At 37.6% G+C, this 25,535-nt stretch overlaps 1 protein-coding gene across 1 annotated transcript in view; it reads right to left on the bottom strand.

Annotated features, from left to right (window-relative positions):
* MYO18B (myosin XVIIIB) overlaps positions 1 to 25,535 on the bottom strand; it is a 201,322-nt gene that overhangs the window by 73,492 nt on the left and 102,295 nt on the right. The window contains exons 27-35 of the mRNA XM_053469399.1: positions 24,946 to 25,065; positions 24,464 to 24,572; positions 23,764 to 23,888; positions 18,677 to 18,831; positions 16,470 to 16,593; positions 10,752 to 10,952; positions 8,464 to 8,574; positions 6,500 to 6,604; positions 2,549 to 2,701 (exon numbers count right to left, since the gene is read on the bottom strand). Coding sequence (XP_053325374.1) covers positions 2,549 to 2,701; positions 6,500 to 6,604; positions 8,464 to 8,574; positions 10,752 to 10,952; positions 16,470 to 16,593; positions 18,677 to 18,831; positions 23,764 to 23,888; positions 24,464 to 24,572; positions 24,946 to 25,065 — 1,203 coding nt within the window. The remainder of the gene's footprint in view (positions 1 to 2,548; positions 2,702 to 6,499; positions 6,605 to 8,463; positions 8,575 to 10,751; positions 10,953 to 16,469; positions 16,594 to 18,676; positions 18,832 to 23,763; positions 23,889 to 24,463; positions 24,573 to 24,945; positions 25,066 to 25,535) is intronic.

Here is a 25,535-nt window from a genome sequence, read left to right as displayed (position 1 = left end):
GAGTTGAGATATCCTGCTGCATTCTGTAGCTCAGTGTCAGACACAGCCAGACTGGGGATTAACGTTGGCTTTGGCAATACAAGGCGAGAAGCCGATAAAATGTCTGTGAAGCAACCAGCTTGAGAGATAAACCTCAAGTTAGAGCATACATTATTACAACGCTCATGAATGTTTATGATACTAGCGGCTGAATGAGAACAGGATCTGCTGTACAGGGTTTGGGAGAGGTACCATTGAGCACTAGCCAACCAGGCATATGCTTGGATTGCCCAATGGCCAGTTCAGGCCTACACTAAGATGTCATAAGTTAAGTTTTTCTTATAATAAAAAACATGGCTGCATTAATAGTAGAGAAGACAGAAGAGACCATAAGGGTCGACAAACAATGATTGGGACGAGTTGTGCAGAAATTCAAAATAAGTCAACCACCTAACTCATCGGAAACTGATATTGGTCATTATTCTAATAAGTTTGGTGTTAGTCTGCACTCAAAGCCAAACCTATTCAAGATTGTGTTCTACATGAGAAGGCATGCAGGGCACTGCAACACATATCATCAGCACATATTTCTTTGGGTTTTCTTCGTTCACACAAACTCGTAAGCATTTGTACTTGTAATAATTTCCCACTTTTCTTCCTCACGTATTGCCCGTTGGATAAATGAATGCTTCTACTGGCGGACTCATATGGGGTTATTTTTGGACAGCTCTTTTACATGGGGCCATTGAAATATAAAGTGATTTTCTCTGCACTACTCAACTAATGTCATTTAAAGTGCGACAGTCACATCTGACATTATTATTATTTTATATAGCGCCATTAAATTCCGTAGCGCTGTACAATGGGTAGACAGGACATAAGTAGTATGTAACAGAACAATTTGATGTACAGAAACAACAGGTTAGGAGGGCCCTGCTCAAAGGAGCTTACAATCTAAAGGCAGTTAGGGTGTATTATCAGGTTATTACAATCACATAGCCAGGTCATTTCATACTAATTTGCTCTTATTCCCCATGATTCTTCCATGAAGATTATATTAGTAGCTTCCTATCACATCCATCACATCCAAGCAGAAAGCTGCAATACACTTCCTAGGGATTTTTATTACCATGCAGTTCCTCTTTATATCACGGGGGCAGCAATATGGTAGCTTTCACATATAACACAATGGAAACATAACAGCGGTAATGTTTATATTGGGTCAAAATATGAGTGCTGTGTTGTACATTGGTATAAGGATTAGGATCAGGGATAATCTGATCTGTGAAAGTGTTTCCAGTTTATTATATGGCCACACTGTTTCTTTCTCATTTAAACATCAAGATTTCTTTCTGTTTCTGTTAGTTTACAAAGATTTGTCACTTATTTATTGTCATATTTCTGTCAATGTAAATAAAAGGTACATTGTAGTGCTACATTGTATTAAAGTAATTGTCAATATCATATTTCCTGTTAAATGAAATGCAATTTGTAATGATTTTATTGCCAATTACCTATATTTAAGTGTAACAAGTATACAGCAATATGCACAATTAAAGGATATCCATTACTTTTCCCAAACCCCACATTTTACAGTACTATGTACTCAAACCTATGCGATCATGTTTAGAGATGGAAATAAGCAATATATCACCTAATGTGTGCAGAAATGGCATGATATCTGCAGTTATATGCTTATTCCTCCCCATTGGAATCTCTGTCGTTATTTTTCTGATTGTTGATTGATCGGTTCATGCAATATTTTAATGATGTGCGAAGAAATGACAGGCTTTCAGACAGGAAGTTGGTCCGATAATGCTGGTACTGTCCCCAGTGGCATATTATGAACTTTGTCCACTAGCCCAAGGCCCTTTACTAGGGGCTAATCATCCTATTAGGCAATAAGACTTGATAGCTCACCATAGCTGTCAATAGGGCATTTGTGGAGACCGATTATATCCCTTGTAACTGCCCCTCCTTTCCCTTTCTACTATATGTGAGGTGAAACATTGGGATGATGCCATATCATAGGTTTAGGAGCCGGTCGGCAGCGTCCCCTGGAGAAATATTTGCATAGGAATTACCTGTAGTGATCACAGAGATATGTGGGGTCCATTTTGCCAACCATGTATCACATACCTGGTCGGCACTGAAATGTGAAAACATAAGCCACACTACTGTAAGTTTTCAGGAAACACCATATTGGTTTTCTCTGTAATCACCTGTTTCAAATGCAGACATAGGAAACCTTTGCAAAGCACCAGTGTAGATATAAAGATCATCTATAGATAACTATTAAGGGTACAGATGTCACATTAATTTCTAAACAATTAAGGATATTTTAACGATACATATTTATTTGTGATATGTCAAGAACACTACCCTTACTAACATTAGTATATATAAGCCTAATTATTACATACAGTAATTAATTTTTCCCAAGCAATACACAGTAAAGAAGCGTGTGTAGTAAAACCATGTTGATGCACTAAAGCACCCTGTGACAGTCAGGTGGTATGCACAAGATCATTAAGACATGTAATCAACTACGGTTACAAAAGAAAATTACCTGGATATGAACTCTCTCTAGTTCCCCTCGGTCCACTGGTGGTCCGGAATCTCCCATGGAGGCCACCAGAAGCTGCAGATCAGCAAGCAAGGCATGTGTCCTCTTAAGGTCCCTGCGAAGTCGTTTCTCAACATCAAAGTCTCTATGTCCAATCTGAGAAAGAAAAAAAGAACAATACATAAAATCACCCACCACATACTATATATATGTGTTAGGGGGTAATATAGCCTAGATTGTGAAATAAAGCTGATCTGTTATACTTATTAGGAATACTATACACCTACTTCTAGTTTTGGGTGATTTTCAGATTCTTCATGGTTTTATATACATTTTAATTAAATAAAAAATAAGGGACTTCTAAAGGTGCCATAGTTTTAGAGACAATACTCATATGGAGACAGCGTGGCCAGTTAGCCACTGTTGCAAACCATGTCTGTATGGCTGCTTTTTTCCTACTAAAGTTTACAATAACAGTTACTGTATATTCAGCATGATGCCCAGGGACTTGATCTGGGTCAGTCTAAGATAGCATCAAGTATGTCCAACAACCCCATTCCTTTGCTCATTATGCTCTTAGTGAGAAATTGAATTACTTTTTAAACAATCCCCTTTTGGTTTCAAAGCTACATGATTTATCACACTTGTAATCTACTACAGAGATTAATGGTGTGATTAGAAAATACAGTAGCCAGTGGCTATGGTGCTAGGTTGGAGTTGGTTTTCTAGAAAATTAATTTGTTTTGGCTTTGGGGATGCTAGGCTGGTACAATCACCTGCTCATCTTACAAATGTCACAGAGAAAAAGAGATCTGTGTCATATCAGACATGCTTTCATTTTCATGGTGGGCAGTAAAAAAGAATGAAGCCAAGGTAATAATGGTTACTAGTTCTATTTCTTTGGCACTGCACTAGGGATTTGCACAATATTTTATTATGCTGCATGGACTGTAGTGCCTTTTAGAAATATACGGAATGCATAACTAAGCTTTGGTTAGGTCAGGGGTGTCCAACCTGCGGCCCTCCAGCTGCTGCAGGACTACATCTGGAGGGCCGGAGGTTGGACACCCCTGGATTAGGTGTATGAATCTGACCACCTACAACAAAATAAAACCTTTTTTTGTGTAACAGGGATGTATAAGACAGAGTTGTTGCTTAATCTGGTGTCTTGTTTTGTGTGGCTCTTAAGATGGGCCAAACCATATATTTTATTTCTCATTATACCTAATGAATTTTTTTTAATACTGAATATTAGCCTACTAAATTATTTGTCATATGATTTGCAGGGCTTCCCCTTGGTGAAACTAATGAAATTGTTTTAATCAAGGCCAAACTGGGGATGATGGAGCGGCCTTGGCACTTTAAGGCCACTAGCTGCCTTATGACGCATATGCATGGCCACACATTTGTATGCTCACTTAGCATGGGCCGGGGCAAATCCAGCTGGTGGCCGCACTCTGCAGCACCTAATCTGCCCCTGGTGTGGCAGATCGGGTGAGTATGGGGCGTTGACAGTCAACAGCCCACCAGGCATTTCCACAGTTCGCCAGATGCTCGGACTGGGCATACTGCCAAATAAGTGCACATTTTTCAGATTCTAGGAAGCACACTGGAACAAATAGGATACAGTTGCTGGTTTGGAATATAAGGTAACCTGAAGTATTGGCAGGGTAAGCAAGATATAGAGAAATGATATCTTGACAGTATGGGCATACTTAGAAAAAAGCGGTGGCCAACAGCCAGGAAAGCTTTGGTAGCTATTTAGTTTATTAACATGATGATGGTTATTATTTTTTTATATGGATAAAATTGGAGGAATGGGACATTCCTGGAAATCATAACTAGTTCATTAAAGCCAGTTGAAAAGCTATGAAGATGTGGACTAATTGTCCTCAGTTCTCCCACTGATGCATAATGCTTTGCTGTAATACTAATTAGCCTGTAGGGTTCTCTAACTTGTTGTTTGTTCATCTACAAATTTGTACATCGTACAAATAGTACGAAGCACAGTCTGTTGTTGAATCGGTGCTTCATACATGATGGAAAGTATGGCCGTTGCCTTTAACCTCTGCTGTTTTAAAGTTTGCAGTCTATGTAACAGGCATATCAAGCAGGGCTCTTTGGGAAAGTGTGGAGAAATGTGTACATTGATTGAAATCAGGAGACAGGAGGAGCATAGGAACATGCATTTAAGGTGACAGCGGAAAAAGAGCAGTTTTGCTTTGGTTGACTGGATGGGGATTTGTTACACCTTGTATTGATCTACAGTCAGGCTGTCAGGTTGGCAAAATTGAACTGAGGGGGATTGATGATGAGATGACAGAATATATGTACTGTATAAACCAGGTAGGCAAGGCAATTAAGTAATGGTATCAGTCAACAGAGCAAAAAAAAAAATCTCTAAGGGAATAATTGTCCTTTGCTGTGCGTCAAGCATCTAGACATAGACAGCTGATTCATCCTGCACTACCACAATTATTTCATTTCTGTAGTCAAAATGCATTTACAGCTTCACCTTTTCTCAAGGGTCTCTGTTTTTTTTTTTTTGCGGTCAGGTTTTGTAAATATTTAACATTTTGAATGCTCAGAAGGAGAAGGTACTTACAGTTAGTACTTTGTAGTTATATACAAATAAAATCACACAGGATCTGTGCAAAAGCTGCTGTATGACGTATGATGTTATTGTCAAGAGCAGCAGTTAGTGGGCATAACTGAAAATATGGCCTTCCGAAAAAGGTTTTTAACAATCTCATGCTCTCCAGAATGTCAGGTGTCCAAATCAGGACAACTTTGTTGGCGTGTGTGACTAGAGATGGGGAAGGGCAGATCAGTGGCAAAAGTGGTCAGGGTAATGGCCACCCACCAACATTACGTGAAGATCTAGAGGCATTAGTAGCCACTTTACAGATCCCTGGTCAAGATGCACCTAGGGTATTGTATGAAGACCCAATCTCCAGTAGGATATTGGCATATTACCGAGAGGATCTCCCCAACTTGCCCATGAACCTTGTTGCCTGCAAGTTGTAAAAGTATGGAGCTTATTACTTCATATATTCTACTCAAACTTAACGATATATGAGCTACAACTTCTCTTGATTCATCTTCTCAAATTTAACTTTATATCAATCTATTGGATTCATCCGGGACTATTATTGTGAGCATTTTGATTTCTACTAGGGACACAGTTAAAATGACTCACTGTCATACGGTATGTGACATTAGGACATCCTCTTATCTATTTTCAAAAGTGAAACACTCAAGTGATTCCCAGCTAACGGAAAATCCTGTAACAGCCTGTGACATGTGGAATAATATGCCTGAATAATCGTGCAATACCATGGCTACATGAAACAGTGGTGTTTTTGGTCAATATTTTATCTTAGGAGTGTGTTCAATCAACCTTGCTCCATGAAATAGTTAAAACTCTGAGCCGATACTGCTTTGAAGCAAACTATTTCTTAAGCTTTAATCAGAAGTAGGCCTTGTTAAGAAGAGATATATGCACGTTAATGATGACACTGTACGTGACCTCTCTAAATTAACAAGAAGCATAAGAAATAATATGGGCTTATTAAGCAACTATTTATGCTTTGCTCTCAGAGAACACAGCACAATTTCTGGAATCTGCGCACCCCGCAATGATAGCTTTTAACAAACACAGAGCTTGCCTAGTGGTTTGAATTATCTACCTAACAAAAAGAGTGATTGGTCTTATCAGTCATTAGTTTACTGTTGATATCCTAATTGCAGTCTTAAGCAAATGGAAATGTTTATTCTCCCACTTTTATGCATTTAAATAGCAAGAAAGGGTAATGACATCTGGCTGTTCTTTTTATGGTCTTGTGAGTATGTGGATCGTTGTAAGCATCGTAGTATTGAAAGGGTGCAGCGGTGGTTTCTCACGGAGCACATTGAATGCCTTTTGGGGAACTTGGCACTGGTCTCTTACTCTACCTGCTCACACAGGGTTCCGATAAGTCCTTCCAAATCTTGTTTTTCATGAAGTACCATCTGTTTCTCTTCATATTCCTGTTCCAATTGCATCTCAAACTGTCGGAGCTAAAAATAGACATACATGTAAGACATGGGGAGAAAAAAACTACTTATATAAGGCTTGATGATTCAGAACTTTGCTCAGTATTCATACTAATTGACATAGAAACCATAGATACAGAGAAACATAGCATCTGACAGCAGATAAAAGCCATCTGGTCCATCTGCTGTGCTTATTTTTCTGTAAGATCTCATACTTTACTTGATCCTTTGGTTTTGGCTTGTGTTCAGGGTGGTCTTCGTACCTATTTCATGAATATTTAAATACCCCTGTATTAACCTCCATCATTTCCACCGGAAGTTTATTCCAGGTATCTACCTTCTCAGTGATACACTTTTTTGGATTACATTCATCATACATTTGATATAACTCTTTTTATTAATCAAGGGTTAAACCAACAACACTAGCCCTTCTTAACACAACTGAAGACGACACTAACAGCCCTGACAGAAGGGTTGTCAGCAGTTAAACTATAGAATAACATTGGGTGCATTTGATACACACTCCTACACATTTGCATGTGATTAATTAATGACCAGCTTCACAATAATTGCCTTTGCTTGGTTCTATTTGTACAACCAAGAAACAGATGGCTTGGCATTTGAAGCTCTCTAGGTTTTTTTTTCTTGTACCGTAGCTATTTTTGCACTTTGGTTGCGTGGGTCCTCACCTCTCATGATATAAAACGCAACAGATTTATTAACCCCAAAGTTGCTGTTAATGTTGTATTCTATGAATGCATCATATTACTGACCCCTACAGGTTATAAAAATGTCAAGTGACCAATGAATAAAAAGGGAAGATCACTTATCATCAAACAATCAATATCATTAATTTGTATACAAAGTAATAATCAATAAAGCACAAGTCATTATTAGTTTCTAATACCATGTGCAAAGTAATAACATAATTAAGATATATGTATCCTAGATACTGCGTGTATAATTACCCTCTATCTTTAATGGTTTCTGATGTGGAGTGATTTTTTTTGCCTATGGTACTATTTGTTTCCTTATTCTTGAAACCCTTTGAGGAAGTGAATGATGTATCAGCAAGGGATGCAGTATTACTTTACTTTGATACTGAGAAGTGTTAAACATGGTCCCAACAATAGAGTGTTAAGCACAAGTAAAACTCTGTCAAATACACATTGCTATGAAGTAAAAACGCCATGAATCTTTTGATATTGACTCTGTTCCATCACATACACTCATATACTCTGCTTCCTTCCTACCTACCTTTCTAATCACACCTTCAGCGTCCCGTTTTCCTCTCCCATTCCCCTCTCAGCTGGTGGGTTTACCCCAAAACTCAGTTCTAGCACCCCTCACCTCCCTTGACAAACTAATTTCATCCATTGGCTTTCAGTACCCCCTGTATGACACGCTCTCCACTCATCTAATGATCTTCGTTTGTCCTCATGCAACCCTACAAGACATCTGTAGGGCTGCTCTCATCCTCTGGAATGGCCTTCCTTGGCTTAAGCACTCAAGACCCACTTTTCTTAGGGACACCTGTTAATTGACAGGATAACTCCTTACCTCTAGCTCACCATCTAGCCCCTCTCCTGCTCTCAGGCTGTGCTTAGATCCAGTAATATTATTATTTAACTAGTGTTTGCAATAAGATACATTTATGTGGTTGGTCCACCGTAAAAAAATAGTGTAATATAACCCCCAACATCTTCTAGTTTATAAACTCATTTGAGCAGCCCTTCTGTAAAAACAGGTTATTTTGTTATGCACTACTTTTTATGACCTGTTTGTCCACTGTATGAAATATGATGGTGCTATATAAATCAATAAATAGTAAAGAATATTATTACTAATAATAATTGTAGCTATGGAAATGGTCATTAGCATACCCGTCTTTGACATGATTGACGAATATCCTCTAATTCCTCTTCTTTATCTTCAAGTTCTTTTAGATGCATCTGCTTCATTCGCTCAATTTCCATCTCGAATCTAAGGCGCATCTGTTAATAGGATATTAGGATAACGGTCATTGTACAGCCCTTTCTACATCAGCAGACAACATTCAGTTCTCCTGAGATGTGCAGGAAGTTAAAGTAATTCAGTTATTCTGATGGATGAACCTGTACAAATACGTAGCCTTTGGACAGAAGCCCCAGGTATGGTGCGTGGTGCCACAATAATCTCCGAAACCCCCCTCCATGATTTACAACTCATTTACCTGGAGATACTACAAACCACTAAGTAGTTTTCCCTTTGGGCAGCTGGTTAATCTAGTTGTAGTGACTGTAGTGACCTGCATATAAAACATGCCTTTCCCTGTTATAATTCCAGTCCTAGCAGTGACACTGATCTATTTTTTAATAGCATTTTGCAGCTGCATATACCACCAATCATATTATGACAGCAGAATTATTGACACAACATGAACGGTCATGTACTAAACACGTAGCACCATGGATCGTTCATGGATCACTACCTGCATAATTCTTATTCTGCATAGTATCTATAAAGTGAGTTCCAGATTATGGTTATTTCGGGGCAATATGACACTAACATACGCTACATCAAGCCTGCAGTACATGGGATGTATAAATTCACATCAATAAATTGCTTACACGTCTCACACAGTACAGGGTAGACTTGATGGTCAGAAACTTGTCAAATATACTACTTCCTTTTGTGGTGTTTAAACCAAATATAAAATTATATCTCACAAAGGTTCGTCTACTTTAACAGATATTTAATAAGAGACAAAAACACAGTAACATACAATAAATGAGTGACAGCCCAACATACAATGCAACACTTTCCAAGACTAACCTGCAACCTAAAGGTCCAACATAACCCAGCACACCACCGATTACCCCATCCATGCAGGATGGTGGGCAGAGAGAGACTGAACTAAGATTTTGCATTCAACAGGCATATTGAATCACTGTAGGTGTGCCCTCGTTAACATATCAAAAGACATGTAATACAGGAAGAGTTCAACTGGCTAAAACATTGACCACAATACTTATGTCACCACATTCCCCCACTTTATTTTCTCTTGTGTTGCACATTTTCTAAGTATTCCCCCTCTAATGCAGAAAGCCTAGTGGGAGCGAAAAACCCTTTGGGTAAAAATTCAGCCCACCGTCCCTCCGGAATAAATTCCCTCAGCGACGTAAGTTTTTCTGCAATTGACCTAGGACTGTCACTTTACATTAAAACATACATATATCAACATATTTACATTACAATCTTAAATACTTCCCCCTACCCAAATGCAAGAAAACCCAGTGGGAGCAAAAAAAACCTTATAGGTAAAAATTCAGCCCACCGTCCCTCCGGAATAAATTCCCTCAGCGACATGAGTTTTCCTGCAATGTATTTTACAATACCCGTGACCCACAAATTACAGTACATTTATTATACAAAGCATAGGCATAAATTAAATGAAGTGATGGTAATGAAGTGGTGGTCCAGGATTATAACTGTAAGCTCTTTCATGGTTCTATGGATTTAAAAGAATAAAATACATTGCAGGAAAACCCATGTCGCTGAGGGAATTTATTCCGGAGGGACGGTGGGCTGAATTTTTACCCAAAGGGTTTTTCGCTCCCACTAGGCTTTCTGCATTAGAGGGGGGATACTTAGAAAATGTGCAACACAGGAGAAAATAAAGTGGGGGAATGTGGTGACATAAGTATTGTTGTCAATGTTTTTGCCAGTTGAACTCTTCCTGTATTACATGTCTTTTGATATGTTAACGAGGGCACACCTACAGTGATTCAATATGCCTGTTGAATGCAAAATCTTAGTTCAGTTTCTCTCTGACCACCATCCTGCATGGATGAGGTTATCGGTGGTGTGCTGAGTTATGTTGGACCTTTAGGTTGCAGGTTAGTCTTGGAAAGTGTTGCATTGTATGTTGGGCTGTCACTCATTTATTGTATGTTACTGTGTTTTTGTCTCTTATTAAATATCTGTTAAAGTAGACGAACCTCAGTGAGATATATTTTTATATTTGGTTTAAACACCACACCTTTATCCAGCTTGAATTACATGGAACACTTTTTTCAAATCAATATATTACATTTTACTTAAGATTGTTAGTTAATGGGTGTTGTGTCCTTTATTATTTATCCTTCTATTTGTCAAGCAATGTTTTTTTACCGGTGTCTCACACAATTACCTGCTCAAGTTTCTGTATAGCGTTTTCCTGCTCAGCCAATTGTTGATTTTGTTCGGCTACGCTGGATTCTAGGTCCCATACTTTCTTCTTCAGGCAAGACACGGAATTGCTATCCACCCCTCCAGAACAGGAAAGGTCTTGAATTTGCTTTCTTAGCGCCTCCAACTGCTTTGTCAAATTGCTTGTTTCCAGCTCTTTTTGCTGTAGGAAAAAATAAGCAATTAAAAAGAAATACATACACTGTAAATAATGCAAAATTCAATTTGCACACCTGCTGCAAATTGGATGATGGTTTCTCGCCAAATGCACAGGAGTTCAACCCAAATCATCTGAAATATATTCAAACTATCACATGTAACAACAACTGCATATGAAACAGTAAGTTTTGCATCCAAATATATATTTTTTTGCTGTTAAAAATGTTTCCGCTAATTAGATTGCAGATGGATATTTATATTCCCCTTGTTTATGTCACTAAACTAAAAAAGATGAAAACCTAGTTATAAAAATACATTTTTATATATCCCATTATAAACGGGCTTATCATTTGGGCATGGTGAGTCTAGTACATAATAATATAGAATCTAAGGATATGAATTATTAATAAGTTAATTCACTACAATAAAATAGTTTAGTTTCTCATCTTTTATGTTTACCATTTATCATATTGCACAACACCACTGGTCCCGGCCATATTTATTATTTGGAGAGCAATGCGTTAAAACTATGGACTACCCAAGCCTATATTTTGTCCTAGTTTTTTTTCTATTATGGGGCATTTTAAAGACACTATATCAATTCAATTTGTGAAGGGAGTAACTGTACCATTCAAAACAACCCATTTAAATTGTAGCAATGGTTACATTGGGGGGGGGTAAAAAAACATTAACAACGTAATAATGTTCAAGCAGAAACATGAAAGACGTGAAGATCATCCAAGCTCTTAGAGAATGAGAATAAATGGGAAATGGCTCTGACCATAGTTATTAGAATATTAAAATTGTTTGAGTACTGTGATATATTAAACAGGCCAGTGTTTTTTTTTAATGTTCGCAATGTTAATCTGAAGTACTTCTGTAATCTACTGAATTATGGTATATATATATATATATATATATATATATATATATTAGGTAGGAACGACAAGGTGCTATTTCACTGTTATGTGCACATACAAATGTCTTTATATATGACCTAACATTCAGATTAATTGACTCGGGTTCCGCCAACAGTCGTATTTCTATAACAGAGCAGTTTGGAGACTTTTCATTGAACCCTTTACTATTTACCCAATACTAAATTTTGTTTACAGCTGACATGAATTTGATTGGTTAATAAACTCAGCAGAGAGCTGCAGCAGACACATTGATCGGGGGGGGGGGCAGGCTCTGCATGTTTTTATACCTGTCACTAGACAACTTGAACATTCTTCCAAGGTATAATTATACAGTACACGACTTTGGAAATGGGAGCTCCGTGATTTAGGAGACTTGGACTGATTTACAAAAAAGGCACCGTAACTAAAAAGGTCAACAGTAGCCTAGCTCAGTCAGTGCCTCATTTATTCTATTTAAAGACATTTCACGATTGTATTTAACATGTTTGGTTTTATAGGCATGTTCCGGCTAATTCACAGGCAGCAGAAAATAGAAGGGCAGCCACAACAGTATTTATTTTTCCCTCTTCTCCTTCAGTCTGTACATTCCTTCATTCTGTCAAATAAGCAGATGCTCTTTGCGTTTGCCAAACAATTATCGATGCTCCGTAAAAGAAAAAAAAAAAGTTTTCTAATGATTTTTATTTCCGAATGGTATTGTTTTCCTGTTGTGTGCCAGCTTCCCTCAGGGAGGGTAGGAGTTGCGGTAAAGTTACAGTTTCAACTCACAAACTTCACTATGCATTATGAAGAAGTTTGGCTGATCCTGCATAATTTATTTTAAAATATTTTTGATGAATTTCTAAAAACCTCTCCACAATAAGTATACCCCCATTCTTGCATAATAAGCTCACTCAGTGTTATGCATTAGTCAATAAACCCCTCCGAGTTGCCCTCTCTCAAACATTTCCATCTCAACAAGATTCTTTACTTACTAGAGAGGGGTAACAGAGAGTTAGAGATAAACCTCATAACGAGAAAACATTTCTGAGAAAGAAGCTGAAAAAAGGTACAATAGTAGAGGAAAACCTAAGATAAAGTTTCAATAATGGTTAGGAACAGTAGCAGAATTTTAGAAGCTATCATCACCACCATAGGCGAAATAAACTATGAAGTTGGTTAGACAAGATATGTATGTTGCAAAGTTAACTCTGGTTTTATGAGATAGCTTCTTAGAGGGAAAATAATCTTTTTATTTGCTTTGGAGATCTGCATGGTATTATTAAGAAGGATTATGTAACCTGTTATAAGGACAATAGGCTGCCATAATACAAGACAGCATCAATGTTCCTGATTGTCTCCAATTTAGGTTCATGTATAACACGGCATATGAATGTGTATGTATGTACTACTTAAAGTTGCATTATATATTGTATGTAGACGCAGACATTTTATTTAAAGTATTTCTAATTAATCTTCTGAGTTTTACTTGACTCCATTTTAAGTGCTAATCCCCACTCCTTGGGGAGAACAATCCAGCCATGTTCCATTGTATTTTATTTATAGAGCGCCAGAAGATTACGTAGACGTGTTTGGAAGTGGATGATTTCATTGTAGTGAGGGTGATGTGGAAAATCAGTGGCCCAGTGTGGGGAGAATAGATGGTTTCTTTTAGAATGCAGGTTTGGTGTATGGAAGGACAAATTGTATGCTTCTCTGGACACGTGGGTTCTTAGTGATTGTTTTAAGTTAGAACAGGACGGGGAAAGTCTGACAAAATAAGGTAATGAATTCCAGAGAGCTGGAACAGTACACATAAAATATTGGAGACGCAAATGTGAAGAAGTACATAGCATATTTATGTTTGTGTAGATGATGGATGTGGTTCTCCAGTTGAGTATTAAACTCACCAGTGACCAAGCTTTTACATAGTAGGGTCACCTGGTCTACAACAGTTATAAATCCCTAAATTAAAAGTGGCCACTATGGGGTTTATAAACTGAGGGAGTTGGCGGTTCTAACTCCTTTACATTTGCAAGTTTCTCTAGCTAGAAGGGTTGAGATGGCATGGCATAATGAGTAATCTCACTGATTTAGAAGCTCACTAAAGTTTGACCTTTGGGATGAATAGTGAAGCGAGTGGGTTACCTGCACCCCAACTATTTGCTTATCTGTATATTTGCACCCTGAGGAAGAGTGTCTTTTGGGCTGCTGTGGTCATTAGGGAAGTATATCACATTTTTACTACTTTTTTATCACTTTTTTATTTAATTTTTAATTACACTTTTGAACACGGGAATTAGGCATTCTGTATTTCGTCTATAAAAGCACAACTGTTCTGCAACCACTTAAGGCAATTATTCCTTTAGTGAATAAACCCCTTTCTGCTGTCCATGGAGGCAGTAGCATATTTATCTTCGGCACTGGCCTCAGGCCATGCACAGACCAGCCACCTCCCTTACAACTATCAGCTGGTTACAAGGGTGGCACAGCCTTCATAGGATGCTGTTTGCAGGTACCATGTGTCTTTAACTTCTTAATAACTAAGGGGATTTTTTACACTTAAGGACTAAAGGGTCTTTGCTATATTATAGGGGGGCGCTGTTTACATTCAGAAATCACAATTTGTCGTCATTCAAACTCATTCAGTCTCTCCCACTCTCATTCACCCTCTCTCGGAATGTGTCCCTACATCCACTGTTTCTATGTACATGTCTTTCTGCCGCACATCTCTGCTTCTAATCTTGCATCTTCTTGTTCGTCTGTATTCTTCCTCTGCTCCAAAAATACTTTGTTCTTTGCTCACTTCCGCCTGGACAATGAGACAGGTGAACTTTCGTAAAATGACGACGCTTCCGGGTACATCCTCTCCCCCGATTGGAGAAACAGGGAGAGGGTGTGCAAGGTGGGTCCGCTCTTTTGCCTCAAATAACCTCCTAGTAAACTTTCATAAAATGGTGGAGCTTCCGGGCACATCATCTCCCCCGATCCTACAATCACTTCGAGGTTGTCCACAAAGAAGTGGACGAACAACAAAGGCTTTTTGGAGAAGATGAGAAGCGGAGCCGCGCAGCATGGAAGCAGGGACACAAAAGCAGTCACAGAGAAGGTAGGGTAACATTACAAGAGAGCATGAGAGAGAGTGAATGAGACTGTGAGTGAAATTAGAATGAAAAGTCAAAGCTCTTTGCTTCATTTTAGTTTGTTTTGTTGTGGGTCCCTCCTCGTTTTGTGACTTGTGCGAAGTCTCATAGCCAGTTCCAATGAAAAAATCTAGAGATTTAGGTGATTGTCGTGATTCAGAAACACCTCATATGTCATAGTTTGTCATGTTTTTTTGGGCTTCGCATAAAATTGGATCATGTACATAGACTTTAAAAAAATAAAATAGCTTATTGAGCCAAATTGCTCAATGTGGCCCCAGACCTGCGTATTCGCTAAAATACGCTGTTACATGCAGATTGTCACTAAGATCAATGATATTTGACTGCCTGAAAAGCCGATAAAACATTTTTGTGCATTTAACAATAATACTGTATACACTTCTTTTACTAAATCATATTCCAAAGAATGAAATAAAACGTGTATACATGACCAACGCAGCCTTAGCACAGTAAGATCCTATACGCTTTTCCTTCATTTAAGAATTAGAGGATTAATTTCCATACAAGCTGAGAAGTATTTCTGTACAATCTGAGAATAACCTCATGGGCTGAAAAATCTGTTATATATATACAAAATAGACATGTGAATAAAAAGCCATTTCATTAACCACATGTGAAACTAGGGTTTGTGAAAAAAAAAAGTGGAATTGCAAATGCATTAAATAAAATTGGTAACTTATACTTATGATTTAAGAATAGGGGAGAAGCGTGGTAGTGGATTAATTGATTTGTTTCCCAACAGTTTAACCTGTTAATTTGTAATATACCTAACACTCAACATGTTATTAGACTAAGGGTTATATCATCAAGCCAAAAACTGAAGCTGTCATTGGTCAAAGTTGGCCATCATATTGTATAATATGTAGGGCAAGAAAATAATTTATCTGAATGTAACTAAATGAATAATCTCCTGTATTTAGTTATGTACCAATTTGTAGCTCTTTGGAAGACATTTATATGCAATACTTCAAACCTTTTTAGGACATGCTGTTCATCCTTTACTTTTACATACAATCACCAGTTCCCTGGCATGCCAATGGGCCAATCTCTATCAAAGCACTATAATACCCAAAATAATCTCCCAAAATAAGCACCTTTAGTATTATAGAACGTAACAACAGGACCCAATTGGTATCTAATTGTTGGAAACTTCACTCTGAACAAAAAGTTTCCATTTTCAGATATCTGTGACTTTTTAATAATATAATAATATGTTTAAAAAACAAATCATACAAGTATACTGATGAACACTGCATTTAATGCAAATTGATGTGGTTTATAAAAATAAAGGTTTTGAAAATGTAGCATTCATTTGAATAGGCATGGGGTTTTTGTGAACCTGAATATATCACAGGGATTATGTAGCTGAGGTTTATATCGAATGGACATTATAAATGGATATTACAATTTTGTTGTTATGTTTCTTTGACCTACTTGAAATTTTTCCAGTGATCTCACCTGTAAATTTTGCCGGAGTTTACCTAATTCCCAGAGGCAGGATGTATTTTCCTGTGTCACCTTCTCACGCAAGCTCTTCTCAAAAGCTGCTTCTCCGATCGCCTGAGCTAACTGCATATCGAACCTGCACAAGAAAGCATTCAATTACCTAATTTTCTCCTGGAGGGCTAGAATGGGATCAGCGCTTCAGACAAATGTTACAGAAAGATTAGATGTGCAGAAATTAAAGTAGCAGGCTAAAGCAATATCATTAACTTGGTAAGTTACTTTCCAAATGTTTGGAGGGTGACATTTCACTTCTGTCACTATAAAGCATGATAAAATGTCCCTAGTTGGCAAAATGCTTAAATCATGAATCATACATTGCTGTGAAAAGTGACAAAATCATGGAAATTAGTCATTTCTATTCAAAAGAACAGTGCTCACATTTAATCCTGCAGAACCTCCCTAAAGCAATGTTACGAATACCTAACACCGTTGCAGTTATCTCTACCAACCTTTACCTGGAAATATGAGACATAATATAAAATAAAACAATTTAATGTTTAAAGCAGACTTTCTTTATTCAGCCGTTGCTCTTTCTTGCGTCCCTCCTTACACAATCAATTTTAGAAACAAGGGACCAGGGACTATATCAGGATTTAACAGAAATTCACAATATTAGAAGGTTTACCGGAACGTGGTTTAGAGTGAATTGTCTGAATATAGTGTTCTGACTAAGGGTATCTATCATTAAGAAATTCTACGTGCACTTTAAAAAGAAACATTTTTGATGGCATTATGCCAGTCAAATTCCTTCCAAATGCATTGATCACATTTTTTTATGTATTTATTTTAACTTTGCATGTTTAATGAATAAGCATTAAGGTAGAGATAATAGACAGTCAATGTACTGTGAGTATCTGTACTGCCACAACCTCAAAGGTTATAATTTCGAAATTACCATATAGTTCATTGTGCCTTGATGTAAACTGCATATTGATCAATCCTGTCATATTGAAACTCATTTATTGGTCCCCCGTTTAACTGGTTATAAGGTACAGTATATTATATTTTAACACTGAGTACATCTGAAAAGAGAATAGCATGCAAGGAGGGACACATAAGGCTGACTGCTTAATTGCTGCAGTCATGCTACATTCTGTTATATACTCCTATGGCTAATTAGTAGCTTTAACATATTAAAATTCCTGCAATTCCTTCCATGCTCTTCATAAGTATTCATTCTTTAATGACATTGACATATGGACCTTGAAATCAAAAAAGAAAGATTAGGTCTCCTGGTAACTTCTCATGCTGGCTGACCTAGAGCTAGGATCTTAAAACTTAACATGCTCTTGTTGTTCAATGACCATGTTGGCCATGGCTGGATTGGCCATTGGTCACATTTTCTAGTCTATGTTTAAGCGCCTGGGGCTCGAAATGTGCCAGGCAGTATTTTCATGTCTTTGGTGGCCGATTTTTTTTTAAAAAATTATTGTTATAATACAAATTGTGTGAAGCCATGGAAACACTGCTGATCTGGTTTTTAAGCAGAAGTGGTGAATCAATAATCGCTGAGTGCCAGTAGGTAACTTTCATCGGGCTGGTGTCCCATGGTGCTTCTCATGTACTTATTGCCGCTTGAGCAGCTGTCTCCGTCCTTTAGATTATAGCCACCTGCTTTATGCAAGTTATTTTTAGTATTATTTATTGTTTTATATAGCGCCATCAAATTCCGTAGAAACAATTCAGAAACAACAGGTGAGGAGGGCCCTGCTCAAAGGAGTTTACAATCTAGAGAAGTTGCCACAGACTGCAACAGTGTAAGAGTATAGCATGCGGTAGACCATATCGAGCCGGAGGATGCATGCATGTCATTTATCAGCCACTAGCCTTAACATGCCAGGCCCAATGTTTCACCATCCATCCTTTCTAGGACCAGTACAGCAATACAAGTTTTCTTGTAGAGGCTCCAACAAAATCCGTACTAATTGGGTGTGTCCTACTCCATACACTGCAGTTCTTATTTACTAAGAATGCCTCAATAATACAGAGCTGCGGTGCTGAGCTTTCTGGCTCTAAGCGCACTCCTCTCTACAGCTCACATAGCACTCTGGCTGCGCCTGCAATATAATACCTAAATACACGATACGTGCGCTATTAGTAAAGGGCAGCAGAAGCACCAGGCACATTTCTGAAAGGTTTATCTATGCCATGCCCCTTACTTCCTCTGTCTTTTCTCCAGTTCGTGGTTTCGGATCTGCTGGTTTTCCATTAGTACCCTGGTGTCCTCCAGGTCAGAGGTCACATGTTTGCACTTTCTCGTTGCCTGTTGAGCAGTCCGCCTGGCATTTTCATACGCACCTTGCAAATCACTGATCTGTGGAGGCAAGACATAGTAGGAAAATGACACCTGCAATTTTAGGCCACAATTTATGCTCTGTAGCACACATTTTTACAGGCTGAATTGCTTTTTAATGGACAGATAACCCCAAAGCAACTGTACTATTCTTTTTCTTTAGCTTTATTGCCATCTGTGATGGAAACAAGCACAAGAAAACCTCCTTTATAAATCAGTCACCAGCCAAGGCAATGATTATGGAAATAACTGGATTTTATGCATTCAAAAACCACTGCCAGGTTCCAATAGGATATTGTCATCGCAATCTATAAATCTTAGAAAGAGCTCATGCATTTGATTCTGTATATGCGTTATTCTGTTTTGCATAAAACCATTTGATGAGCATTAAACAGTGAGCTATCTATAGAAAAAAAAAGACAAATGGAAAAGGCACACTGCAATAATGACTTACAATATAATACAGAATCACAATGGTTGTTAAATAATTGAATTTATTATTCCAAAATGTAATCTTATTTCAATTATCGAACATACTGTTTTGATAGAAATTCGTTTTTTAACCCACTGAGCAACAGCTTAGAAAATTACATATAATATTAATGGACTACAATTCTCTATCATTCAAAGGGTTAACACCACACTGAAAATGAGGCTTTTAAATCCTAGCTGATATGCAACATGTAGTCTTCCAGTTCTTTATACCAAGTTCTTTACAGACTCCTTCAACTTGTAAAATAATTTTTTTATGACAAACTAAAATTCCTCTGAAGTTCAGTTGATTTCTGTTCTCCTTCAGATGCTGCTAAAATGGCACTGTAAGTTTATTCAGAAATACTGCTTCTATGGCCTAAACTGGAACAATTCTTTCAGCAGAAGTGGTAAATGTTAGTACAGTGAGGGAATTTAAACATGCATGGAATAGAATAAGACAAGATCAAGGACCATGTGTAGGCAAGGTATCCGTTCACAGACACTGGTATCCATCACCACCATTTGTGGTGTCCATCACTGTGCTTTGCCCCTCTAATGTGTGAACATGTTTGGTGAACATGTGAAAGTGTGTGTGTGTTTGGTTTGAAAACTTTTGTGTGAAGGAAAGTTTGTATGTTAGGGCAAGTGTGTCTGTGTTAGGACAAGTAAGTGTGTGCATGTTAGGGCTAGTGCATGCTAGAATATTTGGTTGTAAGGCCAAGTGTGAATGTGTATGGTGTGTATGTGTATGGGCAAATATAAGGACAAGAGTAAATACTGTATGTATATCTCTACAGTCTAAACATTACTATTTCTGTATTGTATAGAGAATAGAAAGATTCATTCTAACACATTTTAATCTAGGAAAGCTATTTAAAATTATTTTAAGTAAAAAAAAAATGATAGTGTCCTTCACCGAATCCAGTAACTTTAAAAATGTCTGCCATGAGCAATGTTTGTGGCTATTCCTGTGAAGGACCATTAAGGTTTGAGGCTTTTAAAGCAGTCAAAGAACAGGAGAATAACGACAGACTAGATGGCCCTAATGGTTCTTATCCGCTGTCAATTTGCAGTTTCTAAAATGACTAAAAATGCTTTGGGATTGAGGGCTGACATCTTGTGGAAGCAGGGATAGCAGTAAAGCTCCTGGTGCTTGCCATACCTGGGTGAAGCGCCGCTTCCCCCGAGGCAGTACAGGGAAACTCTGTGTCCCAGGAGAGGTGTTGTTGCACACCCTACTCCTCTCCCACTTCCCCATTAACAACCTCATGTGTCCCACGACGTCAGTGGGGCCACCCACAATATCAGTAGGACTGCCGACCAATGTAAGTCTCCAGATAGCCAGAGCCAGAAAGTTCCCAGGTATGGTACCTACCCTTCCTTGGTCTTACATGTACTCTATAACATACACATATCAAGTTACCTTGCATGGAGTCTTCAGCCCCGCTCGAACCTAGTGTCATGTTACATAACCCCTTTAACTCCCAGAGTGGGCCAAAACAATTTAGACTGCACTGGCAGCTTCCATAAGTGCTATGGTAACATGGGAAAAGTAAAACGTGCATATGCATATTAAAGCACTCTCTAAGTAGTGTTTGGTGAGGGACAATAGATCGTCCAGGGGCAAACTAATGCGAAGGAAAGGATGCAAGGAAAGGAACAGTAAGAAAGACTATGTTTACTGATGAGACGTTAAGATGGAAATATGCATGGCGGAAAAGCTATGCTAATTTGAAATAAAATAGAGCTACGAGTGTATGAACATTCGGGGTCATCCGGTTCGTCCGTCTGGTGAAAATGAAAAACTACAGTCATTATGAAGTTGCATTAAATAAGCAAAATGTTGAGTTAATGAGGCCTGTAATTAGACAATGAGCATTTGAAATCAAAAGGGATGCTTTCTTTCACACCATGTATGAAAAAAAAGTTGCATTTTAATTATACTTTAATGCCCAGAGATCAGTCTTTTTTTTACACTGGGGGAACTGACCTCACTTAAAGGTTTTATTGCTAGAGTTTGAAGTTTGCAGTTCTCTAGGTAAGAATTAAAATGAAGTTATAATGGTCTTGGCAATGGATTCCAGGCTCCTAATAAGTAAATCTGCTTCTTTTTTTTTATTTGAAGGATATGGCATTTGGCATTAAATATTTAAAAGGTTTGTTGTTGAACTGTAAACAATTAAACAGTACCCCGGTTACAATCTGCTACTGTTAAGAGTCAAACTAAATAAGCTATTAAGCCCTTTACACTTATCTTCAAACAACAGATTAGTAACATTCGCAGTATATTGTTCTCTTTCCTTGACAGCATCATCATCAGGTATGGGATTTGGCTATCTGGACCCTTATTGAGGTATGGCCGCTCGTGTTTTAATTAGTTTGTATTTTATTTCATTCATACACAGGCACAATATACAAGGGTAATTAATGTGAAATTGTAAAATCATCTAATTGCCTGCACAGAATTTAAATCATATGACTGAATAAAGGCGATGGGTCGCTCCAGAGGTTACTATTAAAGCGGAATAAGCAACTGCCTATGGCACACAGTGATTTATCCGGCCCCCATCACAGGACGCTGGAGAGGGACCTTTGCAAGTACGACTTTCTTTAGTATAATTTGTTTTTAAACAAATAATTGAACATATGTGACGGGTTCCTGAATTTATCTCCCTTCAATGTTTCTCACAAAAAAAATATTTTATATTTTAATAGTTATTGATTTATATTCTACAGCCTTGTACGATATTTAGCAACAAAGATTTTTTTCTCCCCACCTAACACTAAGTGCTCTAAAATCGACCCCTAAACTATCCGCCTACCAAGCCCACCAAACTCATATCCCTAGTTCCACTATAAAAAAAAAAAAAAATATATATATATATATATATATATATAAATTATCCAATAGTAAGACAACCCCAAATTCACCCACTTAACTACTACAAAAAGCACACACATGCACAAATAGGCTCAACTATATACCGTACTAGCTAAACTCAGTAATCAGAGGGTTCATTTTAGGAAGGAGAAGCTTTAGTTCAATATATAAATTTCTTTTGTAACATTTTAACAACGGCTGTCTCTGTGGTTTACCATCAGCCTGAGGACAGGAGACAATCAGACCTAAAAATCCAGCTTATACTTATAGGAAACGGCGGTGATTTTTTTTTAGTTATTACTATGGTTTAAACGAAATCCTTAACAGGAGGCTTCTTTTTGTGTCAGATGCAGACACTAGACGGTTACTCTTTTTCTCTCTCAGGGACTCAATTTGGTAACCTTTAATAAAACCGTCAACGGTGTGTTTTGGTTCAGCTATATCCACGGTTTCAACTCATCTGAAGCCATGTTCAGATTCCCTATAGGGCATGTACAGTATTCTAGCCATTCTTTTACGGCCATCACGAGGAAAAAGAAGTGGATATTGCCTTTCAATTTTTCACTTGTACACATTACGCCAATAACCCATAATCTGTCATCACAGGTGCTGTTAATGTTCAACACCGCTGCTTTTCAAACCGGCTTACAAGATTATAGACCTCTTGTTTTCTTCTTCTTTCAGATGCCTTTGTCTTTTTAATGCGTGTGACCTTTTGTTTGGGTATTGTGCCAGCTGGGATGCACATGACTAAGTACCGCGTGTCAGCACGTCCCATAAAGTTGTATTTTTTATGTTTGCAGGCTGTACTGGGTAGCATAGTCGTATTAGAAATGAAGTAAAAACATTAATGAGCTCAAGCCTAAGGAGACAGTAAACTCTACTGGTCTATGAGACCTTGCAGAACATTTGCTACCCACTATCTCGGCAACCGCTTCTGTGTCTGTCGTGTGAGATTTATCTTCCGGAAGAAATTTCAATGAGAAACATGATGTGTGCAAAAACTCATACTGAGAATTCTGCATAAAGACACGATTAATGGCATCAGATTTTATTGGGTTCAATCTGCATTAATAAGGACATACGTCCATGCCAAGTCTGACAACGCTATTTTGCATGAAATCTTTGAAATCATGAAATGCGTTAGAAATATCCAGAAAAAAAAATTGGACCCTGCAGGTTTTAAGACATTTTGTTGTTTGGATCATACTGAGATGGTGTTAGCTGGTACTTTATTATATACCAGTAACATTATAGTCAGTTTTTCAATCAGCGCTCACATTGAACTGCAAAACGCTCTGCACAAGACACCGCTTTATCTATGTATTCTCGGACTGCGTGATGAACATTAAAAAATGTATCAGAGGCACGTCACAAACTTGCCAGGATCTCACAGGGTGCGAATAGGAAAGAACATGAATAGAAAAGAGCATAAAATGGGCTCCAGTTGCCTCTCCATCATGGATGTGTCACTCCTTGGCTTAACCTGCAGCTTTGTACATCTGTCTATATAATTATATATGAAGTATAATTTCAGAAACAAAGGTTCTACTCAGAGATTTTTTTAAAGATGGCTTTTGTTCTAGATCCATGCTTACCTTCTCCTCCAGTTCCTTTCTGTAGGTTTTCTCAGACTCCAGTCTTTCTTCAAATTGTGTCAGTCTTTTTCTCAAAAAATCGATTTCTGTTTGGGCGCAGTCGAAACGTATCTGCCACTCATCTGCTGCAAAACACAAGCAAAACGTACGTAATCATACAACATTTAGAAGATTCATTCAATCTATTATATTTCAGTTTGCCAGTAAAAGTCAAATTTTTACCAAATTTGCTTTCTCAATGACCTACTTTCTCAATGACCTACTCAATGACGGCAGAACTGCAGGTTAAATTAATGTATATGATAGTACACACTACCTTCTTATAAATGCATTGTTTAGGGAGTTGTCTAGAACCGTGGAGTGTCTGAATTAGCTGCAAATATTTTTTTTCACATTAGGGATATTGTGCCGATACATTTTATTCAAATTTAAACCCCTTGTAACCAAATTTAGTATGGTTTAACCTGCCTTATATTGTAACATGAGTACAACAATTACATTATATATATATATATATATATATATACAGTATAATTACAGTATTTGACAAGCATGCATTATACGTGTTTAAAATTACTTACACAGAATGTATACCAAAAATGATTGTAATTGCAGTAAATGTCAGACACCTAGACTAGCAACATAGCCTAGTGTGCTAGATCTCAGAATAGTTTAGAGGACTAATGTGATATTTCTTTACCTCCTCCCGAAATGCCCGTGTTTAGTTCTCGGAGCTGGATTTGCTGCTGGGCTTCTTCTAGCTGCTTTGAAACAGTCTCCAGGTTGTTCTGAATGAGCTCATACTTGCCCTAATGAACAAGATAGTTTTTCCTTAATCAAGACAATATAGGTTTCTGGCAGAAAAAGATAATAGATAGATACAACAGTTCTATAATGTTTAGCAATCCCATAGCGGCTTTTTGTTAATTTCTTTAATTATACTTTGGTTCTGATCTATTAGCAATGGGGCTCTAATGCTTCTTACAGTTTGTAACTATTAACTTACTTTTACTTACTTTTATTGCCGTTTGTTGCTCAGTTTATCAACACAGTTTTTTCCATGAAATATTTTATATATCAAAACTGCATACAAAGCCCCGCTACAAGATTACATGAAAGAGCAAAAGTGTTTCCTAACTACCTTTCACTTAAAGTTACTTATTAGCCATGTTTGACACTTACCTGCATCTCCTTAATCTCTCGTGATAGTTTAAGCCTTTCAGCTCGTTCTGCTTCTAAAACTTGGCACGCCACTTCCCCTTTAAACCGTTCGTCGGACAGTTCAGTGGTTAAATCGGTAATCTGTAAAAGAAATGCAAAAAAAATGGTACAGTCCTAAAACACCTGGCATGGCCAGGTAACTTTGGGCCATCAAACAGTGTTGTATAGACTTCCCTGCTTGACCACTGATGCACCATGTGCAATAATGTGGATATAATGGTTTTACCCACACAAACTTAAACATTGTGATGTGTTTTAGGTAATAAAATACCAAAATGCCAATTATGACCCTGCTTAAATTAACACTGGATATATTAATAGATATTAGGGGGGAAAAAGAAGTAAAGGGATGATATTTATTTTTGCAAACGTTTTAATCTCATGAAAACATATAATATGGGATAACAAAACATTTACAAGGAACATTTACAAGGAACATGTATAAATCTGTGTCAAGAGAACAGGGCCCTCAAGCACCTACCTTTGAGTGCTACCAACAATGAGCTGGAGACAAATATTTTATAAATACTAAATGTTTGATTAAATTGTTC

The sequence above is a fragment of the Spea bombifrons genome, chromosome 1, assembly GCF_027358695.1.
Source record: "Spea bombifrons isolate aSpeBom1 chromosome 1, aSpeBom1.2.pri, whole genome shotgun sequence".
Lineage (NCBI taxonomy): Eukaryota > Metazoa > Chordata > Amphibia > Anura > Pelobatidae > Spea > Spea bombifrons.
The sequence above is the reverse complement of the archived record's forward strand: the minus strand, read 5'-3'. Positions and strand labels throughout refer to the sequence as shown.